The sequence below is a fragment of the Netta rufina genome, assembly GCF_964035555.1.
Source record: "Netta rufina genome assembly, chromosome: 17".
Lineage (NCBI taxonomy): Eukaryota > Metazoa > Chordata > Aves > Anseriformes > Anatidae > Netta > Netta rufina.
In genome coordinates this window covers 4,481,577-4,494,519 of record NC_140141.1, presented here as the reverse complement: position 1 = coordinate 4,494,519, position 12,943 = coordinate 4,481,577, and the positions used below count along the sequence as shown (strand labels likewise).

Here is a 12,943-nt window from a genome sequence, read left to right as displayed (position 1 = left end):
TTGCTTTTATAGTTTATTTTAAATAAAAAGTATAATTAAAGAAAATAAACCACCCACTTCATAACATTTATACAACGAAGACTTTATTTATTTTATTTACGTTTCGGTGGGCAAGGCACAGCATGCAGTTAGCTTTCCGTGATGCTTAACAAAGCCACATTTGAAATTTAAAATCTTTAAGGAAATGAACAAATTCTGCAGAGGAAGGGCAGTTGAGCAAAGAGACTTCTTACATTACCCTAGGTAATTGTGTATATATATGTTTCTGCGTGCCTCTCTCCACTCCAAAAACATACCCATGACTTGGATGCCTTAAATCAAAAAGCAATTTCAGTCTGTAATACTCAAATAAATAATTAAACACGTTTTATCTCCTACAGTATTGCTTCTATTCATTCTAATCCCACTGACAGGAATGCAGCAACACACCCCACATCCTTAAAATAACAAAACAAAACACAAGACACCAAACAGAAGGCCTGGAAATGTTTATAATTCAACTTTTCAACTCTCTTGGCTGCAGCCTGAAGCTACAAAGAAAGCTCTATGCTGGCTCACTTGAGGGAGACGCACCGGGAGATAGCTGTGCAAACTGCACGGCAAATGGCGCACGCAAAACCTGCCCACTCGCACCAGGCTAACCTGGCTTCGGAGCATACAACACTCAACTTGTGTTGAAGTCAATAAATTATCCACTTTTGCATTATGAGTTTTACGAAGTTAGCTGAGCAGTGTGATAAAAGTGAATGGCCTCTCCTACTTGTCCACCGTATTTTCCAGGTGGCTGCTATGGATACGGATGGTTATGCCCTGAACTACTGTGAGATGCATGTAGCTCGCAGGCAAGGCATTTGTGCTAGACTTATTCACATTCCCAAAGAGAAGGCTGAGAGCTTTCCAGAGCCTGCAAGATGAGAAAATTGCAAGAAGACTAAAAAGACTGTGCTTACTGCAGTTTTCTGCTCTTGGTTTTGTTTTGAGATGTGTTTAACTGGCTGAGACTTGTGTGATTATCTCTGTTATGCACACTGTTAGAAAATCAAAGTCCTCCTCCTTCCCAGGCCGCTGTATAATTATATATCTGCATGTGCAAGAAAGCCAGAAAGCTAATATAATCATGCAGACAGTGGCAAAATTACATAGAAATTTTCAAGAAGATACTGGGTTGGACTCACACAATGGATTTTGCAGTAGTTCAGGGTATCCATTGTTGCCAAGCCCAAGCATTTACAAATCACGAGCCATCTTTAAAATGAGGTTAACAACAAGCTATCTGGGCTTCTTTTCAGCTACCTGCTGGCTGTGAAGCGCAGAAGAATCGCTGTTCCAGGCATTCCTCTGTGGCCAGAAAGACTAAAACCTTACTTAAAAAACAGAATTAAAACTTAGATTCTCATACAGTCCTCTGAGAGTGTTGGTTTCATGAAAAACTCAGAATATTGCAAGACTATGATAAAACCACAAGAGATGCAACGCGGGGAGCAGAGCAGCTGCAGAGCATCCTGAACACCACATAAATCACAGCAATGTGGTTGCTATCTACACAAATGCATTACTTTATTTATTATTACAGATGCTGCTGTGGAAGTTTTTGCATGCCTGTAATCACGGAGGACCGTTGTCCGAAGATTCAGCTGTAAACTATCATCCCCCTCAAGTTCACTCTCAGGCCAGGTAATTGCATGCAAGCTGGTGACCTCATCCAAATGTAACCAAAATCTGGGGATAACACTGAGATCAAGAGACAGGAGGCACTGCTGCTTTTCCTGCATTTCAGACCCTGCTGTGGACCCCACGCAGGAAACTGGGAAAATTTATGGTGTTGCTCCTGACCTCCATTCCTGTACAACACAGCTAATTGCCCAAGTGGGTGTTTGCTCTGTGTCTGCACAGGCCTTCTTGCCCTGGAAAGCTCGACAGCACAGCACAGTAAGGCAGAGGCCCTACAGGAGAGGTGACACGGTTAGGGCAGATGCCATCCCAACCCAAGCACTGAGCAACCATGAAGATGCCCCGCTGCAAACCTGTGCCAAGCAGGTTATTTTGAGCTCAGCTGTATTTAGGTTGTTTTCTGCTTCGCTGGGCGCTCACAGGCTCTTCCTTGAGAGCTAACTCGCTGCCCTCCTGTCCTGCCCCTGCCCTGCTGCCCCTCCTTTCCCCTCTCACCCTAGCTCACAGCAATAGCCATCAGTTTTTAGCAACATGTCCTACGCTGGGGGTTTTGTATTTCCAGCTTTTAAAATGATTTGGTGTGACAGTTTAGTGCTGAATTAAAAAAAAAAAAGAAGAAAGGGGAAAATAAAGAAAAAGGAAGAGAAGAAGAGACAAAAAGGAGAGACAGTCCCCTTAAGGCAACAAAATTATGGAGCAGAGATCTCAGGAGGAACAAGGGTTCTTCTCTGGTTCAGATGTGCTTGTCAGGGCTCGGTGTTGTCTCTGAACAAGAAATCTCTCTTGCTGGCCCAAGGCACAGTTTTGTGGTCAAGAGGACAGAAAATAAAGGAAGGGAACTTCAAAGGACCATAAGCTGCATTAGCCCGCTGGGGCGGGTGGCTGCGGCACATCCCATGGCTGACAATTACGACCCGCGCGCCGGGAAAGCTTGCCTCCCTCTTGTCAGAGGGATAAGACACAGATTGTGAGCTTTAGAGCTTTGAGGATGAGTACAGTTCATGATGAAAGATAGCACTTCAAAGCCCTCTGCCTCGAAACCAGGGAACAGTGAGAGCGGAGGGTAAGCAATCTTTTTTTCCTGGGGGGTGCACATGCAGGGGAAGGATAAGACTTATTTTCACTGCCATTTATTATTGCCATGAAAACGAAGCCTCGCACTGTTTATGGAATCTCTCATTAAACAGATCTCTTGATAAATCTCTTGATAAACATTCATTAATTAAGTCTCCCAGCACACTTGGCTGACAAGCACTGGTCTTCCCCTGGTGGGAGGGGGGAAGCGAGGCAGGGATCTCAGCGAGCACCCCCAGCCCGGGGCAGAGCTGCTCCCTGCGACCAGGCAGCTGGGCCACGCACTGCCCACATGTCAGCTTCCATTCTCATCCTCACACAGTGAGGTACTCGGCTTCGACTGCCTTCAAACCCTCGTCCCCTGGCTGCTGCCCTGTTCCCCTGGGTCTGGCTCCTCCGTGGGGTCTCGGCTGAGGGCCTTCAGGTCTCCTGGGCCACAGCCCCATGTTCTTTTGGTGCAAGAGGCACCACCTCTCCTGGCTCCCCAGCATACCCAACCCTCGCCTGGCCCGAGAGCAGCAGGTCCGTGGCAGGGAGGCGGGAGCAGGAGGCTTGACTGCCATCAGGGCAGCTCACTGCTGGAAGGAGCCAGCAGCAAGACACAGCTCTCAGGTCTTTAAAATACAAACTGTGCCCTGACACACTTAAAAACAGCATTATGTCAAGGCTGGCAAGGTCCCTCCAGACACCCCTCACCTCCCACCCCCCCTGCCCTCTGCCAGCCACGGGCGCTCCCCTCTCCCTCAGCCGCCCAGGGACGGCCAGACCCGGCCTTCTCCTCCGCCTCCCCTGCCCTGCACTGCGCCTGCTCTCCAGAAAACCCTAAGGACCGCCTGGGAGATTCCTGGGAGAGAAGCGCTGCCTGAGAGAGCAAACAGACCTTTATTATTTGCTAATCGATTCAGTCACCGGGAGGATACAACGCCCGGCCCTGGGCAGCCAACGTCCTTGTGGCTCTGCACCGCAGCGACGAGTTGGCTGCACAAATCCTTCCTCACGTCAGGAAACAAAGACCCGGCGGCACAGCAGATGAGGGATTCTCTGCTTTTGTCTTCGGTCACTATTTCCTTGTGCTGAGCGTTTCGCCGCCTTCTCCCCCGGGAGCTCGGCTCGTGTCCCAGCTGCGGCCACCGAGGTGGCCCTGGCTTGTGGCCCCTCTCCCCGCCGGGCCCAGCCGCGGCCACCGGCGCCGCGCATCTGGTGCCGTGCCTGAGCTCGCGGCCGCCTCGGCGGGGCGGGGGCGAAGACAAATGTGAGTTACCCAGCCAGCGCCAGACAAAAGGCTCAGCTCCTCGGGCCTTTTGTGGAGCCGTGAGAGGTGGTCAAAGGTTATGTTTTACAGCTGTTCCGGCCTCCAACAGGCGAAAAACGTCTATCTCAGCGCTTAATTGCATTGCTAAGCCGCTGATAAACTAGGACGGCATAAAACAAATACACTGGGCCAAACACATCCCTGGGGAAAGTTTGCGGAGAGCAGGGGGAGTTGCACCAGACAACGAATCCACCTCACTGTGCTCCCTAAGCCTGGTTACCTGCAGGTTATCTGGTTAGCTGCAGCACGTGTTTCCACAGGATGGATGAAGCATGAGTACCCACCACAACCCCGATCCCCGACCCTCGGCCTGCACGGCTCCAGCCCCGCCGAAGGCTGCCTTTAAGTCAACGCCATTATTTTGGGGAGGAATTTCAGCGCAGCGCTTGGGAAGTCACTCTCTCCCGGCCATATGGCATCGCCAAGCCTGGTCCTGTCAGCGCGGCGTTCATTTGCATGTGTGAGAGACGAGTTCTGGCTCCTGCGTCACCGAGTGACAACAGGGCGAGGGGTAGAATTTAGCGCTCCTGGGGTTTCTGCACAGAATCGTGCCGAGGAGAATTAATCTCACCTCTCAACACAAGTGGGGGCAGCCCCTGACAGAGCCTGCCCTCAGCCACAGCCCGTGCCGACCTGCAAGGCGCTGCCAGCACCGGTGAGAGCAAGAAACAAGACCAAGACAAAAATTGCGATCTGAACCCAAACCCTCCCAAAGCTGCAATGTCGACTTGCCACAGTAAACCAAACACGAACAGCCTTAAGCTACAGGGATATAAACAGCAGTGAACGCAGACTTCAAGACAGCAAATTCACAGCCATTCACACATTTAACTTCCCGATGGAGAGGTATTTTGAAAACTCATGTTGCTGAGCTGCTCTGCGATATGGAGGGGTGGGGGATCTCGGGCTTCAGCACGAGGAGGAGCCAACAAAGCTGCTAACACTTCAACATAAGCCTCTGCAGCAGATCTCTGTGCCACGCATTTATTCAGGATGGCAAGATTTTTGTTTTGCTGAGGCAGTGCCGTATGGGCAATCTGGCTTGCCTTACTGGTGAGCCAAGGCCGAGGGAAGACAAATGCTCTTTGCTTCCATTTGTTTAAACTTCCCTCTTTCTCTCAGATAAAGCCGCATACTTCCATAAAAATATCTGCAAATGTAATAACACAATGGGCTTGTCATCAGTTTCCACATTTGGAATTGACAATTTGCAAAGCTTGGAAAGAGAAAATTCCTAATGCTTAGCACTGCTACAGAGCCCAGCTATAACCCGGGCCTGGAGCCAGGTGATGGAGCACACAACCACCAGAACGCCTCTCTATGGCCAGCACCTACCCCTACACAACTGCAAATCATTCCTTTTTCTTGGCCCTCTTGAAATAATGGGAGGTTATTTCATCGCTTCTTATTAACGTGCCTCATCTCCCCTCTTCAGGGTATTCGCACGTCCCTCCTACTTCTCGCTGTTCCAAACTGGATCTATGCTGTAGCTCAGTGCTGGGAATGCTGCAGAACAGCTACAGATCCCAACAACTCACTCAGAGCCACAACATCAACCTCCTTGCACGATACAGTGGAACCATTCCCAACATAATGCTTTCAACCATGTACCACACTTTGCCCTTTGAGGCTGTTTCTTCAGCGCTTTTACCTACACTGTCTTGGTGAGACTGTCCCTGAGAAGACCAGGAACCCGAGTAGCCCTGTTTCATGGCCATACCGAGCCCCCCAAGGAGGGCTTGGCGTGTTTAGGAATACATCACTGCAACTCCCAGCGGGAATCTTAACGGCGCAGTCTCTTAGCAACACCCAGCGCGTATCACAGGTAACTCTCGATTAATAGTAATAGGGGAGCTGGGAGCTCAAGCCCCGCAACATGCTGAGCACCTTCCCCCTCCTTTTGGAGGACTGAAACAGACATGAATGCTCTGTGCATGCTGGCAGGACATAGACATGCAAGACCTTGTAAGAATAATACAGATAATGCTAAAGTATTTGTTTAAAAGAAATGAGGATTTGATTGTATTAGAGGGAAACAGCATATCCCCTATAGTAAGGGCTGATTTCTCCTTTGTCAGTAATTCCTCTCCTCATGGATCTGACCCGTAGGGAAGAAAGAAGTCTTGCCCCACGTGGAGATAATGCAGCTCTACATTTTAACTTAACCATCTCAAGCCTGTAAAGCTGATCTTTATGACAATGTGTGTGGCAAAATCACAGGCGCTGGCAAAACTGATGTCCTGCTATTTGCATGACATTCCTCACAGTTTCATGCACTCAAACAGCTTGCTCTAAGGTAAGGAAAGCATTTCTCCAAATCACTTACCTTTATTTGCTGCAGGGGAGAACAGCTTCTCAGAGCCTACAGAAGCCTGCAAAAGAAAGAAACAGGGTGAGTAATACTGAAGGAGAATTTAGGAAGGCTTGCTCACAAAAACACAGCTCATAAAACAAGTCTGTTATCTGTAGACCTGCAATTACACATTGCACCTGGAGGGTGCAATGTTGTGCCATTAAAGAATAAGCATGCATCCTAAGATGAAAGCAAAGCGTGTAAAAGTACTGTCCTGATCTCACCCAGCTATATCCTCCTGTCTCGTTTATTTAGGCAGCCATGCAATGCACAGCTATTTTATCCATGAGTCTTCATATAAAAACAAAACCAGTGAAACTGCTATCAAGCTGAAGAAAAAAAAAAACAACAAAACATTTCAAAGCCTCTCTCATTGAAAATAAGCTCATTTCTTGCTGAACATGCAAAATGTAATTTGTGTATTGAAAACACGAGTTGCAACTGAACACATCCGTATGAGAGGGTGTTACACAATATTATGCCAATGATAGCTCCATGCTGCTATGCACTTAGTCCAATATGAAATAAAACGACTTCCTCTTGGAAGAAGCCCGTCTCCTTGCAAACTGGGTTGCACTACGCTGTTTGAACTCCACGGCAGTGCATTTGTGCTCCTCACAGCTCTGGGAAATAGTTAAAGAAATCCAATTAACCTAAACCTTGTAAACAGCTTCATGATAATCAGGGTCACTGGGTTACAGACAAGATGATAATGACAGACAGGAAAAAAAGTCCATTCATTGTAAATAAAGCTTTTATGAGTTAATTTGATGGCTTCCCCCACCCCCACCCCTGATATCAAACAGTCAACCTATTTCAGCATAAGCTTTTCCTCCTCGCTATCTGATAAAATAGCAAGCAGCCTCTACAGAATCAAAGCCGGTCTGGGAGCAGGGAGCATGATCAACATTACTGCTATCTACAAGACAGCTGAAAATATCAGCAGCATTTTGGCTCTGACTGCTGCACGCATAAAATGGGGTGAAGTACAAAGCTGAAGAGCAAAAGATATTGAAAGTGAAAAAAGGCTCTCTCCCTTGGCTCTGCTTTTAAAAAATGAATTAATTCAACACATGGCTGAACTAAGTTGATTTTCTTTTTGATTTTATTGATTTTATTCTAAGGTGCCTTGGGAGATTTGCATGATAAAGAGCACTGTGAATTGTATTACATTGTTATATATTTTAAATGACGACTCAGAAGGAAAAAAAAACACCACACAAATAGTAAGATGCAAGATCTGCATCAGATATAGTGAGAAGCAAGGAAGAGTGATCTATTCATGTTACTTCTAAGGAAACTGGCACTGCAAGCATTGAACATCTTACTACAAATGTATAAAAAAAGAGGGAAAACTACATGAAAAATAGGTTGAAACTGAGACGCATAAGAAAGAAATTCTGAATCATGTCCACAACAAAGCTGCAAGTGTAGCTGTGGCATGTATGACTGATACACAGCTCAGCAAAAGAATCCTAAAATGTTAGGGAAAACCAGTTACCTGCACGATCCCTTCACTGCACGGACTAAACAGAGGGAGAACCAGGATTAAACGAGGCTTTGTCTAGGCTGGCTTGCAAAGAAAAGTGTAACAGCGTCACACAGCAGCAACAAGAGCGGTGCACAAAATGACAGCCGCCTCTGAATTTACAATCCATTGTTCCAAGATTTTTCACTTATCATCGACACAAAGTCACAAGGGAGCCCGAACGGCCCTCCAGGCTCTGGGAACGCGGGCTGGAGGCGCTCAGCGCCGCTCGCAGCTCGCCCTAAGCCAGGCTCTCTGCTCCGTGCGCTCCAGGAGCACCAGGACAAGTGGCAGGTGGATAAATAAGATTCTCCCATTTTACAGGCAATGAGGCTTGGGCACGGCTTGCAGTGAAGCCAGGAGCTGGCAGGGGGGCGTGTGGCAGCCCCCCCAGCAGCAACAGCCCTGTGCTTTGCCTGGAAGGCGAGCACTGCGGCTTCATGCCAGCCACCACGCTGCCCTCTGTGAGCTCGGTACCAAGGATGTGACCGAGACTGGCGCAGCCTAATCACGAGCTAAAGATCTCATTGCTTCAGGTCCAAGTGATATGAAAACAATGTTCAAGGAAGTCGAGCAAGAAAAATCACTTCTAAGAGAAAGCACAACACAAGGATTATTGCTCAGTCTCCTGATATCAGAAACCACACGTGTGGCACCGCCCTCCACAATCAGAGCCAACATTTACAGAGCAGAGCTTTCAACATCACAGCCACGGTTTGCAGACACAAACTTTCGCACCTAGAGTTTACAGTAACTTTTGCTCTCTTTTCTGGTGATTTCTAGCTCCAGATCCGAACGGCTTTTGGCATGAGCACCGGTCTCAAACAGTGAAGGCCTGTGCTATAGCATATTCTGCGAGCTGCTGTAAAGGCAGGAGGGGAGCCGGGGGAGGAAGAGCCTGAATACATCATTCAATTTCATCAGTCACCCTTTAAAGAAAGCATACAATAAAACCTATGTGTCCGAGTGAGCCCACTAATGAGTGAAAAAATCCAGCAAACCAACGCATCTGCTAGAACAAGTCCCCTCCCAATTTTTCTGCTGTTTCAAGCAAACCATTTGCATATGTTTAAGAAGGGATTAAAAAAAAAAAAAAAAAAAAAAAGAAAGAGGAATTCTTCCCCTGTGAGCAAAACCAGGCATTGGGAGTCCTTTATGTGGATGGGTTCACGCCATCCCAGGAAATCCCACTCTTTCGATCAGAAAACACGGAGGCATTTCCTCCTCCTCCGGCACAGGAGGCAGGGGAGGAGAGCGGCCACACCGCCTGAGCACGGCGGGGAGACCCCCCCGGCCTGGAGCTCGCAGACAAAAGACACCCCTCGTCTTTCTTGTACATCTGCTGTTCGTCTCCTTCCCCCACCGAGCTCTCCTGCTCTCTCCGCGTCGCAGCACAGCCCCAGACAGACGTGTTTTCATGAAAGCTGCTGCCTGCAAAGTCCCACCCTCATCCCCAACAACGACCTTTGTATTTCAAGCATAAAGGCTCTAACATTTGTCCCAAAAGAGACACACGCACAAACGATTTCAGTTTCTGAGGTAGTCTCACTGCTGCAACTTTTATGAGCCAGCGCCCTTTGAAGACACCCTAAGATTGCGCCGAGCCTTGGGGTTCCCCTTTGTGCTTCGTTCCAAGTTAGTGGTTCTCTGCCCCATTTTGATTTTCTTTCTTTCTCCAGATCTGGAGGGGAAAATGTCTCCACTCAGCTCTGTGACAACGTGAAACTAGGCTGAATACACTGCAAAGAAAAGCAGCATTTTTACCCCTTTTCTGCTTTGGGAAGAGAAAGCAGAGGAACGACGGTCCTTCCCTCACCATTCCTCCCCTGGAACCCAGCAAACACAAGCACCGGTTCTATTTTCAGCACTAAAAGCTTCGCAAAGGCAGCCTTCCCCTCCGAATGTAAGGCAGTAACCACAAAGGATGTAGCACACCCTCTCCTCTGAAGGTGAACGGAGAGGCGTAATGAAGTCCATGCCTAATTTATCCCGGTTCCTACTAACCCAGGGCGGCTGAAAGGTGTAAGAGTGCTTACGGATTAATAATTTAATGATTATGTGCAACAGAACAACATCATCTGACAGAGACAGCATTATAAACTATGTCAGGCCTTGCAGTAATTACTATTCTTTTTTTTTTTTTTTTTTTCCCCTCTTTTCTCTGTAGCCTATAAAATTGCTCGCAGGGAATAAACAGTTCCTTATCAGTGAGAACAGAAGCTCTGCAGATCTTCACGCAGCCTCCTGGAGCACACAACACCAGATCCCAGCCCGATACTTCACAGTCTGATCACAAGACACTGTCAAGCTGCTAATAAGGCTGTAGTCTTGGTTCACAAAGAGCAGAGGCACGTGGGGCTGGGGTCCTGCTATATTAGGTTTTGTACAGGGCAAAACCGAGCATCCCCTCTGTGAGTCCAGTACGGTAGGTAAAAGGAAGAGGAGGCAGTGAAATGGAGTTTAGGTTTTATTTCTGGATGGCTGCCTATCTTCTTGACAGCCAAGAGCCGGTCTCAAGTGAGACTGTTTTCACACTGTTACTGAACTTAGCAAGTACTAAAAGCTCTCAAGAAAACCTTTCTCCAGGAGATTTTCAAACTAGAAGTGCTGTACACACTTCGAGAGACTTTCTGAATAAAGCATGGAAACTACCTGAAAATTTGGGATCAATTTTAATTCCTGCCTTTGATCTGTTTCCCCTGCTTTTACCTACCACTCTGATACCACTTGATCGCTCGTCTAGTGGAGAATTTCTGCACGTCGGTATTGCTTTACCAGCTTCCAGCTGATTCTGTAAGTCATTAATAGCAGCCCCCTTCATGCAGCAATAGGAGAACAATAACTGGAACAGGAAGGTATTGTTTGGTTTGCGATTCTGCTGTAGGACATGGAACCCGATCCGCAGGGAGCAGTGCGAGCGCAGCCTCGAAATCACACGCGCACACCAGAACAAACTGAACCTCACCCCGAAGACGAAGGAAGTATTGAGCACATTGCAGGACACAGAGGCCATGTGGCAGCGGATGGTGAACACTGCCTGCATTGTGAGGGGATCTTTCAAGGCCACCGGGAGCCTATGGGCTTTTCAAACCCAGAATTATTTTTGGAGGGAAATCACAGCTTTACTGAGAAGACAAAAGAAAAGCTACACACTGCTCAGTCATCTCAGGCACAGGCAAAAAGCTGAAGTAAATTAACACGAACTACCTTTGTGTGACACCTTCTAGGAAAATTCAGCTCTGGGGTAGGAGGCTGGCTGAGACGGAGCAACCAGCTGTGCCAGGGGATTAAGCCAGAGGGAACAGGAGACACGGAGACTTCTACAAACCACATTTCACTTTGGGACTCGACAGCCAAGACGTTCACCTGTCCCCTTCCGTCCGAGACCTCTGCACGGAATTTAGAGCTGGGGTTCTCGAGAGGGATGAGTGCTCAACAGCTGCGGGGGCACGGCCTGGCCAGGGGTACTGGGCATAGAGCACTTCCAAAAACCCACTCAGATACCTGGATGGTGACCAGAGTGTTTGGAAAAATCGATGGTCAGGAACACATATGAAATCCTGGCTGCTGAGCCCCAGTGCAAATAAGGACTACTAACTTAGTATTCCCTGAGCAAACATGAATTTCTGGTGGATCTCAAGTTTTCTAGCAACAATCCAAAAGTTTCAGTTATGGCTCTAGCTACACCGTAACGCATCACAGAGAAATATGCAGTACAAATACCCCAAATTCAGCTACTTACTGAAATGGCAATGCCTTCCATGCCCCACACACTTCTAGATCAATTTTGACTCAAATAATTGGGAGGTACTGGTGGGTTTTCCACATCTTACACAAAAGTTCATTCTACAGAGGGTCCACTAGAAACAAAGAGCTTCTGGGACTATACTTTCATACAAAAACACACTTGTTTAGGTTCCCACCCCATATTGATTTAACACACATATTCAGTACTGCTTCAGTCCTGGAAAGGGCCTTTCACAACACACTCATCTCTCTCCATCACTTTTTCTTCTGAGAACACTGATTTCTCTCAGTGCTTTATGTAACCATGCCTATTTTTTGCAACAGCCCCTCTGAGGAGCTAGCACAAGCCTTGGAACAGAGAATTAAACCAGGCCAGAGAGCCTGGAAGCAGAGACCAGAGGTCCCGGTTCACTCTCGAATCGCACCGTTTACACGGCAGCAAGGTGAAAGCAGAGCAGTGCAGAGCTGGAAGGAAACACAGCGTGGATGGTTTGATTCAGTAAGCGCAGGGCATCGAGGAGCCCAAGCCCATTGCTCCTCTGCAGGCTCTACGTTACGGCTGTCTTTTGGACCTTCTCTTCTGGCAACGTGGTGGTGAGTTACACAGCACCACTCTGAAACCAGAGCACGTTCCTCAGCGTTTCGGTCACTTTGGGACAGATCGAGCAAGGCCACTTTATGCAGCAACTGCAGTTGTTGAGCACATGCCGCTGTGGTCTGTGGGCTTACTGCCCTGATCTGCCTCCTGAGTGCTCCGAGAGCAGCGGGATGCCCCGCAGAGTGCCTGCGGGCAGAGCCTTGGGCCAGCTCCTCTGCCCTCTCCTCCCAGCCCTCCAGCCCCCAGAGCAGGGTGCAGCCCGGAGCCCTCCCCTCTCCACTCCCTGCATTAGCCAGGCTTTATGATTCGCCTTCCTCTGGAGCCGCTGCTGTCTCCCAGAGGAAAAGATCAAACTCCCTCTGCTTGCCAGCTCAGCTCCAATAAATAAATAAATACATGCACTGAAACAGATTTTAGTGAAGGAAGAGAAGGGAGGAAGCTGGGGAGTTCCTGGGCCTCGCCAAGGCTGGTCATACAGCTGCAAAGGTCCCTCAGCTGTTTGCAGAGACACTGACCAGAAGAGAAGTTTTCCAGCTGTCCCTCGCTAAACCCAGCCAAAAAAACTTGCTTCATGTTATTCTGCCTGCATGTCCTCAATTAAATTAAGGTGCACTTCGTCCTTACCTCTGTATCCTCCTTCCTCCAGCCTCATCTCCTCAA

General features: G+C 48.2%; 1 protein-coding gene across 10 annotated transcripts in view; it reads right to left on the bottom strand.

The window, feature by feature from the left end:
• FBRSL1 (fibrosin like 1) overlaps window positions 1–12,943 on the bottom strand; it is a gene marked incomplete at its 5' end in the record, with an annotated part of 515,014 nt that overhangs the window by 50,060 nt on the left and 452,011 nt on the right. For all 10 annotated transcript variants that reach the window (XM_084297481.1, XM_084297487.1, XM_084297482.1 and 7 more), the window contains one exon: window positions 6,384–6,429. In XM_084297481.1, the coding sequence (XP_084153607.1) occupies window positions 6,384–6,429 (46 nt within the window). The remainder of the gene's footprint in view (window positions 1–6,383; window positions 6,430–12,943) is intronic.